This window comes from Nannospalax galili, unplaced genomic scaffold, assembly GCF_000622305.1.
Source record: "Nannospalax galili isolate Female #2095 unplaced genomic scaffold, S.galili_v1.0 scaffold328, whole genome shotgun sequence".
In the NCBI taxonomy this organism is placed as follows: Eukaryota; Metazoa; Chordata; class Mammalia; order Rodentia; family Spalacidae; genus Nannospalax; species Nannospalax galili.
The window spans coordinates 1,172,264-1,185,384 of NW_008358342.1; the positions used below are offsets into that span (position 1 = coordinate 1,172,264).

Here is a 13,121-nt window from a genome sequence, read left to right on the forward strand (position 1 = left end):
TTTGTATCTAAACTCAGGCCCCATTCAAGATCGTTTTTAAGCACTCTTTGAGGGGAAGATGAAAGGCCAATAATACCATACGGCTCCGATCTGTGGCTCCCTGCTCCCCGATTACCTACTGTGTAGGATAGGAGAAACAATTTACGATAATGTTTTGGTATTTTGTAGTCAGCTTCGCCCCCCCCCGCAACCTTGCAAACTCAGGAAGTAACTTCCTCTAGTTTTAGTTGGTTGTCAGAATGTTCAAACTAGCTATCTCATACCATTCCCCTCAATTCTTCCTTTGCAGCTGGAATTGTAACTGTGAGATGAAAGGGCCATGGCCTCGGAAGAGAGGAGAAGCTGTTGTGCTGTGAGGAGATGATGGTGATGAGGTCAAAGAAGCAATTCAGACAATCCCACCTTTGCTATACTTCCAGTTATTCCTTTTAGGATACCATGATGTTCTATATAGAGCACACAAGATATGAGGCTAAACTTGCCAGCTGAGGACATAGGCATGGCATGACCCTCTCCACTCTTTGGCCTGAGCAATGGCTTGGCTGCATCAAAGCACTAAGTTTAGAAGGCCACTCAAAGCAGGGCAGGAATTCCCACCTTCTCATTCCTGAAGGGTAAAATGAGAGGGCAAGGACCCATGCTTGAGTCCCCAAAGAATGGCAGGACGCCTGTAGTGGAGGCAGACTGTATTTAAATGCAATTCACGTCTTTTGTGTCTAAGAAAAGCCACCTGTAGATTCATTTGCTTGGAAATATGGTCTGTGCGGCTGAAGCCGTGGACACTGGGGGCATGGTCTTGCTAAAAGCTGACTTTCTCCGCAGGTCTGTCTGCTGTCCGGAGTGGCAGCCGCTTCGGTGGGCAAATAGGGTGGTCATCTCTGGGCCGGAGGGAGTTGCTTCAGGCTGAGACCCCTTCGGGGTGGCTGGCTGTTCGTGCTTTCCGGAGGTGGGATGGGCGGTGTAATGTTTGGCGGGAGGAGGGCTGTGATTCTGAAACCTCACGGTTTTGACTTGCTGTAAGAGAATGGAGAGCAAAGGAATGTGGATGAGACGTGCTGTTTCCCGTGATGGGATTCGTGTGGCTTCTCTACATTTGTCCCCACTTGAAAGACCTCATTTATGTGGTGCTCATTCGTCAAGTATTTGTGTCTTCTGTGCATCATGCACCATGTCAGGTGCTGTTTAGAAAACCACCCCTGGCTGATAGAAAATTATAACCAGTCTGCGGTGGGAGAAGCATAACCTGCTGAGGTTGCAGAATAGCACCTAACAGGCAGTCAGGCCTTCCTAGAGGCAGACGGACTTCAAGAACAAATAGGAATAATCTGGGAGAAATAGGGCTGGTATATCAGCCTGTAAAAAAGACCCCAGGCAGGAGGGTATGATCGCTCCCGGAAAATATAAGTTCACCTTCCCCCGCCCCTCTGCCTTTCCTTAAAAGTCTGTATGACACCTGGCTCTTCCTTGTGACTGCTGGTGATCCCATTTCTATAATGACCTCAGTGCAGAGCTGGCTCCCTGGACACCTGCTGCTTCCATCGATCCTTCAGAATGCTGGCTGACTTCTCCACACATTAAGATGGTGAGACTGCATATTAGACCAGGATTTCATACATAACTTTAAAAGATCAAAGATAGCTGGCTATGGTGGCACATACCTTCAACCCCAGCACTTGGGAGGCAGAGGCAAGCAGATCTCTGAGACCAGCTTGGCCTACATAGTGAGTTTCAGGTCAGCTGAAGCTACAGGGAGACCCTGCCTCAAAAAACAAAACAAAACAAAACAAACAAAAAAACCTAAAACAAATAAACAAAAAACAAAATAAAAGATCAAAGATCCAGGGTCTGGAGAGATGACTCAGTGATTAAAAGTGCTGGCTGCACTTCGGTTCCCAGCACACACATGGGGACATCATCATCATCTGTGACGGGACCTCTGTGAGCCTTATATGCACATGGTGCACTCACATACATGCAGGCAAAACACTTAAACACATAAAATAAAAATAAATATTACAAAAAGAAAATGAAAAGACCAAAGATCCAGAGTCAGATGTGGTAGCACAGGCACTTGGAGTGCTGAGGCAGGGGGATTGTGAATTTGAGGCCAGTTTGGACTATATATCTAAAATCTGTCTCAAGCGAAACAAAACCTAAAAACAACAACAACAACAAAAATCCCCCAAATTACAAGATCTGGACCTATACCAATTTTGGGGACCCTTGGCTGAGCTGAGGAGCAGCTCCCTTTGTTATGAGATCTTGTCTCTTCTGAGCTTCAAGCCCCACAATGCTCTCCTTCCTTTCACTTCCCCAGCTGGTTACGGACCCCCTGGCAATTACAGGTATTTGTTTTGGCCAGCTGCTGTCTCTGTCTTGGGGCTTAATAAAGTGTCCTTTGGGTGCTACTTCCTGGGAATGATTTCTTTGTTCCATGAAATTCAATCATTTTATCTTCAAGTTTCCTCATACTTTCTGATTCTCACCTTATCTAGTGGGATCTGGGGACTTATAAAACATGTATAGTTTGAGGGCTGTGTCCAGTTAGTTGGGTTATTGGATAACCAGGGCATAGAAAACTTTAAATTTCATGAACGTGGAAATTGAAATAAAGAACTCCCAAACACTTATGTCAGTCACACTAACTTTTCCAAATGCCTTTTCTTATAAGTTTAATGTAAAGAACCTGGGTTTTCGTATCAGATCTGGATGTCAGCTGTGTCCTCGAGTCTTGATTTCCTCATGTTAAGTGAGGATGAAAATCATACCTAGAGGGGTTAATGAGATGGGACATGTAGAATACTTAGCACAGGGTCCACTAACAGTGTTTAGTATTTAGTAAATGCTTAACCAATAGGAAGAAGCGACATCCTCTGTCCATTTGGAGGGGATTGGATGATGATAAAATGGAGGTGTAGGTGATGGTGCTGGAGATGTGATTGGTGTGGGTGGTGATACTCTGTAAACTGAAGGCTCACAGTGAGCTGCATCTGAGTCCCTTAATGTTACAATTTCCTTCTGACCATCTCTCTTCAAGGATCTTACAAAAACCCCCATCTTCTAAAGTACAAAAAAAAAAAAAAAAAAAAAAAAAAAAAAAAAACAGATCTGATTCCACAGAGGTCACAATAATGTTTGTGTGATCATTTGATGTGATTTTGATGTTGGTTAAATTCTCCTGTGTCTCCGTTGCTCCTTTTGTCTGATGAAAAATTATGTCAAGCCCTGTGTAACCACTTCACATATCTTATGTCATTTAATCTCCTCTCCAAGCTTATGTGTGGTCATGATTATTATTATTTATATGAGTTAGGAAAATAAATAAATAGATAAGGTCCCAGAAAGGTAAATGTTCTGGCCAAATCCACCTAGCCAGAGTGTAGTTCGAATCAAGATTTGTCTGATGCCAAAGCCATGTTTTCTCCAGGCTGTCTCTGGATCTCAAAAGAAGCATGCATAAAGGAAATGAATAGCCTGTCTAGCCAGGGGAAGGCACAAGTGGTTGAGTATGGGGTTGTTATATGTGAGGATTTTAATAGATGCTGCCAGTTTGGTTGGTGATACCCATTAACATCAAAGTCTTGTGGTGTGCAAAGTTGGGAGGCTAAAGAATCAGGTTCCCAATGTCATTCCACTCCTACCTTTTCGGTGCCATTTCTTGAGTTTTCTGGTTTCACTAGGATAGAGGGTGGGGCAGATGCAGGTGGTTTGGGTGGTGGCTCACTCTTGATGGGGATTTCTTTGCCTTCCATGATGAGGGAATTCGCTGCCGAGTGGATCCTGGTCTCACTGCCTCTGCTGATGCAGGTGAGGGCAGGCTCCCCAGTGGGAACAGGCTTGGGCCCCATCTCCACCATCACCGGTGATGGAGAGGGGGCAATCCCTTGTGGCTGGTAGAACTGGAACTGCTGAGGTCGGACCACCATGGTGGGGCTGCGTCTGAGGGAGCCCACCATGAGGGTGGGGATCCCTGACTGGACTGGTCTCTGCAGGGATCCATCTGGGGGATTACAGGACAGAGAGATCAGCAAGAGTGGCTGACAGCAGGTTGAGTGAGGGCTGGTTGTGCCATGTGTCCTGATATCCTAGAATAGTTAAGTGCTATCCTAACTTGACTGTGCTCACATTCTCTTGGGGCCTATTCTCTTTTTAGTGCCATTTGCTGATGCTGGCAGCAGGTAACTGTCTAGTTGAATGCTATGTGAGGTGTTAGAAGGTATATTGCTTCAATTCACATTCTATTCACACACACACACACACACACAGACACACAGACAGACACACACACACAAACACACACCTCTAGTCTTTTCCTGCAGCTCTTTTTTTCTTTTTCATTTTTTCTTCCTGCAGCTCTTTAAGATGGCAAAAGAACACACTAACTTCACAGTGAGCAGATATAGAGCCTGACAGACCAAGGAGGAAACAAAAGAGCCAGAGACAGAAAGAAGAAAGGAAGGACCACAAGAGGCTGACCACAGAGAAGGAAGAAGGGAAAAGGGAGAGGAGGACTGCAGCTATCTACTTGCTGAAGACAACTCTGATCGAAACATTAGGCATGAGGTGTGGGGATGCTCTGTGGGCGCTGCAGGGAAGAAAGGTATGTGGACACAATATGTGTGTGTGTGTGTGTGTGTGTGTGTGTGTGTGTGTGTGTGGCATGAGGTGTGGGGATGCTCTGTGGGGGCTGCAGGGAAGAAAGGTATGTGGACACAATAGTGTGTGTGTGTGTGTGTGTGTGTGTGTGTGTGTGTGTGTGAGAGAGAGAGAGAGAGAGAAACAGGACACTAGGGAGAGGCAGATTTAGAAATATTATTCCAGAGTTAGGCTCTGTGTGGATGAGCTCTGCAAAATTTTATGGCATAGGATCTATTCAGACCTCCTTCCTAGGAGCCTGGGACAAGTAAGCCATGTCGGTTACCTGTACCTTAGTTTCTATTTGTAAACTAGAGCTGACAGCAGTCCACCACAGGGCTGTTGTGAGGATTGCACCTTAGAAGAAATACAAAATGTTAGACAGAGCTCAAATGTCACAGGTGCTGTTGATGGTCATTATTTTTACGTAAAGGACAGCACTTCCTAGAAATGCTAAATCCAGAGTATAGGCTTGCCCCTTACAGTGGAGATCATTAAAAAAAAAATGAAGATAGTCCTCCCTCAGTAAAAGAAAGCCAAATCCTCCCCTGAGATTCTCCAAAGAGAGGAGGTTCCCATCTCTTGGGCATAAGTCCTGTAGGTGATCAGGGGAATGAGAGGTTCCTTGCTTCTGGGGACAGGATGGGGAAGTCACCCCTGAGTAACACCGTGGGCCATTTCTCAAAGGGTCTCCAAGTATTTAAAGAAACATGTTATATTCTAGCCAGAGATGTTGATCTTTCCTATACTCCATGGACATGTTTGAATCAGTCATTTGTGTCTAGCATAGGCAGCCTGAGCCAAGGCCTCCCTCTGTGTTATGGCCATGACTCTTCAAGCCTGATGTGAACATGAAAACCAGAGCATTCACTAGGCACAGCTGCTACTCTAGCTTCTGTGAGCAAGCCTGTCACCATTTGCTCAAGTCTGACCTTTCTGCTTAGACATTTATTTTTCCACTGACAGCCCTATGAGTGCACATGGTAAATCTCCCATCACTTCTCTTTGCTTTGGGGAAATTGATAGTTTGACCAGCCTCACCCAGGGAAAAGGGAGAAAGGGAAAGCTTCTGGAATGACTAGGAAAGGTAAAACAATGCTAGATATGTTTTTAGACCCCTATAGATGAGGGAAAAATTGGCTTCTTGCCTATTTATCTTGTCTGTTTTTAATTTTCAAGAGATCTTAAAAAAAGCAAATATTCTTGAGAGTTTATGTGCCAGACACTGTATTGTCAGTCTAATGTAGGTTATTTTGTTAAATCTGATAGCAGCAATATGCTGACATTGTATAATATAGTAGTGGTGATGCACTAGGTGTCTTTTTTTTTTTTTTTTGGTATTTTCGAGACAGGGTCTCCCTGTAGCCGCAACTGACTGGCCTGGAACTCACTATGTAGACCAGTCTAGCCTGAAACTCAGAGGGATTCACCTGCTTCTGCAGTGCTGGAATTAAAGGCAGGCACTACCACATCCAGCCGGGTGTCATTCTTATATCCATTTTATTAAATGAGGAAACTGAAGAGATTAGTAACTTGCACAAGACTATTGTAGTGATGGTGGTGTGTGTGTGTATTGAGAGAAGCAAGGAAGAAGGGGCTAAAGGCCGAGCAGAAGGTAGGGATGGGTGCAGTGAAGAAGCCATGCAGGACAGGAAGTCTGGGACAGAGTAGACACTTGATTTCCTTTTTCCTCGGGGACTTTTCTTTGTGGCATGTTGTTCCTTAAGCTATTCTGCCTTGTGTTGCATTTCATGTTTAATCATTTGTCAGAGCCTGTTTAAATTGGCAGACATGGAATAAAACATATGTTCTGCACGTGTGTGGTTACAGGTGAAAGAAACTTGATGTTTTGTAGAACAAGGTTTCAAATTCTTTAGAATGCCCCCAAATGAAATCTTATGTAGAGATTCAATATGTGGGGATTTTTTTTTTTTTTTTCTGAGACAGTGTCTTTCACTATATTGCCTTGGCAGGCCTGGAACTTGCTATGTAGCACAAGCTGGCCTCAGACTCACAGAGATCCACCTGCCTTTGCTGGGATTAAAGGCATGAGTTACCATACCTGGCTTTCAATATATTGAAATATTAATAAAGGCATGGGTCTTAAAGTGATAGGTCTGTATGTACTGCCACATGTCCAGTGTGGCTATAGGAAAAGAAAAGTAAGGTATAGAACATCATAGGGAGTGTGAGTAGAGGTCTCTCTCTAACTTGAAATCTTTGGACCTGGTGGGTTAAGGATGTGTATCTTGCATTTACATACCTTCTATTCATAATGTTTTTAAAAAGAACCGCTCTGCATATATTATATAAATAACAGAGTGGGAATCAAAGGTTCTGAAGTACCATCTCCTGAATTCTCTTTTTCTACCTGCCCCAGCCCCTGCCCCCTTATCCCTGGAGGCTCCCCTAGAGCATAGTTTGAGAAACACCAAAGCAGCTTTGCTGGTTATGGTTGGCTGGTCTTAAGAAGCAGCATGCACCTTGGCTGTGTTCCAATTCTGTGTTGGCCCTCAGGTTGGTATCACCCCAGTCACTCAACATGTGTGCATGAAGTGACCCAGACAGTGGTCTGGCTGCAATCAATGGAACCACTCATCACTCGGGACTTGTCAAGTATCCTTTGCAGAGGCTCAGTTCAAAGCCAACACCCTGTACATCCCGGCTGGAACCCCAGGATTCTCTCTAGCTCTAGGCATGTACCTTTCAGTCTTTGTGCAAAACACCCTGTACATCCCTGTGGGAACCCTGGCACTTAGCTCTAGGCATGTACCTCGCTGCCACTACTTACTCTTTCTCATGCTGCTCCGCCCTTTCCGAAGAGACCCTTGTCCTGAAGTTCCTGTGCCAGCTGTGCTCTTCACAGGGTTAACTATGGCAGTGGGCACAAAGACAGATTTGAAGGGTCGGCTCTGCCGGGGATCACTTTCTGAAAAGCTGCCTTGGGAGGACACAGAAGAGGTGGATAATGTCCATGTGGCGTGGACACCAGGGCTCCGGGAATCTGGAAAACTAGAGGTCTTTCTGGTTGTTGAACTATATATTTTTTTTTTTAAAAAGAAGAAATAAAGAGAAGTTTCAGTCAAGAGTCCTATTTTTATTTTAAAGTCAGCTCCCAACAATACGCATGTGGCCTCTCCTTACCCTCTCCCTACTATATACATTTTTTTGTCACCCATAGGCCTGACTAAGTAGGTCCCAACTCTGTACACTTAAGAACTGTGTGGGTGCTGAGAGCAGGGGGAGGAACTCATGAGGTCCTGATGGAGCTAGAAGACCTGAATTCATCCTCCGCCACATCCTGATCATGCCTCACCCCACATTTCCTTCAGGGCACAGATCTTACAAGTGTTCAGTCTCTTTGCTGTGGCAAGTATTTATTTTGTGGCATTTCCACCAGATTCTAAACACTTTGAAGGTGGAGATTTCTAAGGTGTTATTTTATAGCTTTTGCATATATTATTGATTAATAAATGTTTATCTAATGACTGCTAGTCATTTTGGCTAATGTATGTAGAGTGCTTACCATATACGAGGCACTGGCCAAATACTTTGCCCATATTATTATGTGTTCTTTTTTCACTTTAAAAATATTTTTATTGACTTGAGAATTTCATATAATGTATTTTGATCACATTCAGATCCCCTCCATCTCCATCCCCATCCCATGTTCCCCTCCCCTGACTTCATGTCCCCTATTATTATTTATCTTTTTTAAAAAGGCCTATTGAGCTCCTCAAATGCTCTTGGGTGTGGATCCATCCCTTGGCATCTGGTCAACCTACGAGACATCACACCAGTAAAGAAAACCAACTCTCCCTCTCCCAGCATCTATCAGTTGCTAATAGAGCTTCAGCTAAGGCTGGTGCTACCTGCTCACCTCCCCAGTCCTTGCTGGGATTTTGTCTGGGTTGGGCTTGCACAGGTCATGTGCATGCTGAGCCAAGTGCTGTGGGTTCATATGTGTAACTACCCTATGATGTCCAGGCAACACAGTTTCCTTGTATTCATCTACTGCCGCCAGTTCTTACAATCTTTCTGTTCCCTCTTCCACAATGACCTCTGAGTCATGGGAGGAGAGGGTGTGATATAAGTGTCCCATTTAGGGCTGAGTACTCTGCAGTCTCTTATTTTCTACATGTATTATGATATTTTAAAAAAAATTTTAGTTTTATTTTCTATGTATGAGTATTTTGCCTGTATGTATGTAAGTATACCTGTGTCAAGAACAGCCAGTGCTTTTATCTTCTGTGTCATCCCTCCAGCTCCATATTATGAGTCCTTTATAGCAAGTTTCTGAAGTAGCACCGTTACTGCCATGACTTTATAGATCTAAAAAATATTCAGAGATTGTAGGGCTGGAGAGATAGCTCAGTCGGTAAAGTGCTTGCTGTACAAACAAGCATGAAGACTTGAGTTTGATTCCAGCATCCACATACAAAACCAGGTATGGTACCATGAACTTGTAATCTCAGTAGGGAAGGAAGGGACAGGTGGATCCCTGGAGCTTACTGGCCAGTCAGCATAGCATAATTGCTAAGTGCAGGTCTCAGTGAAAAACCCTGTCTTAAAAGACAAGGTGGATGACTCCTGAGAAACAACACTCGAAATTGACTTCTGGCCTCTGTGTCCACTTGCACATACAAGTGCATACCCCACCCCTAAAAAAGTACAGACTAATGGCTCCTTGCCCAAGCAGTTAGCAGACTGGAGATTTGAAACCAAGTCTAAACCTGCTCTCTGCCCTACTTCTTAACTATACCACACCTCCTGACAAGTTAGAGCAGCAGGAAAAACCTTTTATTGTGCTTGAAACAAACGAACTAAGGCAGCTGGTAGCCCTGCATGTGACTCTATAAGATGTTAACTCTTCATTCAGCCTTGGGCTGTAATTTTCAAGAATAGTATCAAAGGTTTATAAAACAACAAGCTCTTGTCCACTGTTTCTAGCCTGCAAAACCTGCTGAACTGCACGGCAGTAGCTGTCATTTGAAATGTCTTTCTTTCCTTCTTAATGACACAACCCTGACATCACATCTCCTGCCCGCAGTCCACCAATCACCATGCCACTTTGCTGATTAACTACTCTCTGATAATTTCATAGAAAAACTGAATTGAACCAATGCCCTGGCACAGAGTGCCCTCCTGGAGTGGAGCTTTCAGAACCCAGTACCTCCCTGGTTTCCTTCAGATTGTTTCTCCTCTCTGTCCCTCTCTTCTGCTTATTAAAAAAAAAAAACCCAATGTGTAGTATAATAATAAGCCAATGCTGTGTGAGATAGCTTATTGGCCATAATTAAGACATTGTTTAATTATGGCCAATGCTGTTCAAGAAGCTTTGCACCCAAATGCACTAAGAACTGATACATGTAGCAGGGACCTCTTATCCAAAGCTGTCAACCTGTTCTGGTGCCTGTGGTGTAGTATGGACAGAGAAGAGTGGAGTAGTCCACAGTGAGAAAACGAACTATAGCTTGGAGACCAGGGCTGGACAATGAAGAGGATGTTCAGCAGCGGCTGGCTTTCATAGCAGAGCGTGGCTGCTCTGTCTTTTGAACAAAAGGCCTCTAAGGAGTTGCATGCTGCAAAGTGCATTAGCAACAGGAAAGACTAGTTCCCAATTGTTTCCAGCAGGAACAGTGGCAGCAAGGACAGAATACAGCTAATTAGGCTCACACCAGCCTTATTCCACCAGTCTCTCCTTTGAATGACTGTTTATGGACTAAAGTATAAGTTCATTTTTTTTTTCTGAGCCCAGCACTGGGCTAGATTCCAGGAACTTCTAAATCACAATTTTCCTATCCAATACTGAATCCCTCTATGTCTTCTGGCAAAAAGCTTAGCACTTACCTATCATTTCCTTCCAACATCAAAGCCCTTTGCTAACATGTATTAATTAATCCCCAGGAAACTCCAAACCTGAAGACATTATGATCCTTATTTTCCAAAGGCGACTGAAAGACATTCTGGGCTTAAGTGGGAGGAGTGGATATTCTGATTTGCTCCACTGAATAGATCCCTATGTCCTTTCTCTGACTGGGATATTACAGCTTGTTCTATTTTCAAAGGGGCATTATACACAGGCATTCTACTGGGCTCACCACTGGAAGCAGCCTCCTGCTAAGGAAAAAGGATGGACCTTGACCATCTCCACACAGTCTGTGTGGAGAATTGAAGGCAAGGCAATGATGGTCCACTTGTTACTTTCCTCCACCCATAAGGTACCAGGCAGGCATATGTGTCTATGGAAGCTAAAATACAGAACCATCTTGGCTAATTAGGCAGAAGGGAATTTATTGGGTGAACAGGAGGAAGGCAGAAAGGACCTGGAAACAGGATGCAAGTGGGCTACAGAAGGCTCAGTGAGGAATCTGAGGCAGGAGCAGCAGATCCGGTCTCGCTGATGCTCTCACCATGAACTATCTTCGACTCCTCTGCATCTTTTCCTCTCATGCTCCAGTTTCAAAGTCAAAACGGGAGTGCAAGATTGACAGTGCAAGGCTGGGCACGGTGGCACACAGCTCTGATCCCAGGACTTGGGAGGCAGAGGCAGGAGGATCAGGAATTCAAAACTAGCCTAGTCTACATAGTGAGTTCAAGGCTACAGGAGATTCTGTCTCATGCTCCAAACACCCTAAAATGATTTAGCTGTGGATGAGGTGAGGAACACCTCCTACTGAGATTATGCCCACAGACTCAAGTGGATCTCGGTTTTATTCAGAAGGAGTTTGGATGCTGGATAGATGAAAGCTTAGCAATGGTTCTGTACAGCCTGAGCCTGTGGATGTCTCCAGGGTCTGGGAAGAGAAGAGACTTCATGGTGGTAGAGAATTAGTTGTGGTTAACAAGAGCTAGACAGGTTGGTGGCTGGAATTTTTTTTTTTTTTTTTTTTTTTAATGTTGGCAGTTAAAAGGCCCACTTATTGAATCTTAAATAAAAACCTTACTATTTTGGTCAATATTTTTGGACACAGAGTGTGCTATGTAGCTCTGGTTAGCCTGGTATTCATTATATAGCCTAGCTGACCTCAAACTCATGGCAAGCCTCTTATACCAGCCTTCTGAGTGCTGGGATTATAGGCATGTTTCACCATGCCCAGCTCTGGTAAGTTCTTATCTATAGTTAATCCCCAAACTCTGGGGTATGATGGTGTAAAAGTAAAGGTTCCAGTGCTCAAGGGACACCTCCTGTCCCGGAGCCTTGGTTGTTGACACTATACACCAAAGGGGCAGATGTTAGTGCAAACAGACAGGGGAGGAGTCAGGGGCAGAAAGGAGCCTTGCATCTGTAGTCCAGTCCACTAGGTTCCCACACATAATTTCTTGGTAATAGTAGTAGAAACTAAGCCGACAAAGGACACCATTTTTCAGCCCCGAGAAGTGGGAGGAGAAACGTCCCACAGTGGAAAGGTTGAGTAGGAACAAGGGCCAGCTGTACTCAGATGGACAGATTCAACACATGCCATTCATGTTTAATATTAGTGAGACAGCTTTCTCTAACACTCAGATCCTTGTTACCCAATAACCCACAGGAACACAGGAGCTTATTCTTCTTGGGTATGCTGCTTCTCCATGAGAAAACCATATCCCTGCTTTAGGAGTACCTCAAGATCTGCCAATGTTCGGATTTCTGTGAACTTGGAGATAGGGCTCAGCTTAATAGCAGTCTATGGTGCTAAAACTCCACTAGTCTTAGCATGGAGCCATTTCAGAAGTACATGACCTGCCCATGGGCACTGGGTGTCTACCCAAGAGCAAAGCCAAGGAGAAAGAAGGGAAGCAGGGGCACCAGGCTGGAATCCCACATCACAGGGTGTCCACACGTCCTGATTGTCCTAGGAAAGCCGAGGCCTTTCCTCAGTTTATAGTTGCTCAAAAGCATCCTTGGTTAGATGATAGATATATGGTTACTCTCATTCTAATGGTTCTTTGATGACATATCCATGATTCTGGGCTGTCTGCTGTATAAGCAATGGTTTTGGTAGGTAGGCATGGGCCATAGACCATTCATGTTAGGTCCCATTGAAAAAAACTGCTCCTAAGTCAGGACAGGCATCCTACTTGTTCCTCATGCCACTTCAGGATAAACGCCAGTCCTTTCCAGTACCTATCAGCTTTGGCTCATAGTATCAGACTCTGCTATGGGATTAAAACCAAATCATTGTGACCTAGGAATTCTAGATGACTTGGCCCCATTTACTATTCTGACCTCATTTCCTACTGGTTTACTGCTGTCACCTGCTCTAGCCCAATCCAGTTGGCCCTCATGCTAGGCACATTCCTACCTCAGGGCCTTGGGACTTGCTGTTCCTTTAGCCTGGAATACATTTCTCTCAAAGATCCAATTGGTTCACTTCAATTTCCTCATTTTCCTGTCTTCTCAGTAAGGCCAACCCTGGTCAACATTCCTAAGCTTAAAACTCTATCCCACAAATTCTATATCTTGCTTGATTTTTCTTTGTAGCCCTAACAGTTACCATGCCATA

General features: G+C 44.4%; 1 protein-coding gene across 2 annotated transcripts in view; it reads right to left on the reverse strand.

The window, feature by feature from the left end:
- Positions 1–674: 674 nt before the first annotated feature.
- The window catches only part of Sh3rf2 (SH3 domain containing ring finger 2), a 119,438-nt gene continuing 106,991 nt past the window's right edge, over positions 675–13,121 (reverse strand). For both annotated transcript variants that reach the window (XM_008821645.2, XM_008821647.2), the window contains 3 exons: positions 7,427–7,671; positions 3,642–4,000; positions 675–1,014 (listed from right to left, as the gene is read on the reverse strand). In XM_008821645.2, coding sequence (XP_008819867.1) covers positions 739–1,014; positions 3,642–4,000; positions 7,427–7,671 — 880 coding nt within the window. In that variant the 3' untranslated portion in view covers positions 675–738. The remainder of the gene's footprint in view (positions 1,015–3,641; positions 4,001–7,426; positions 7,672–13,121) is intronic.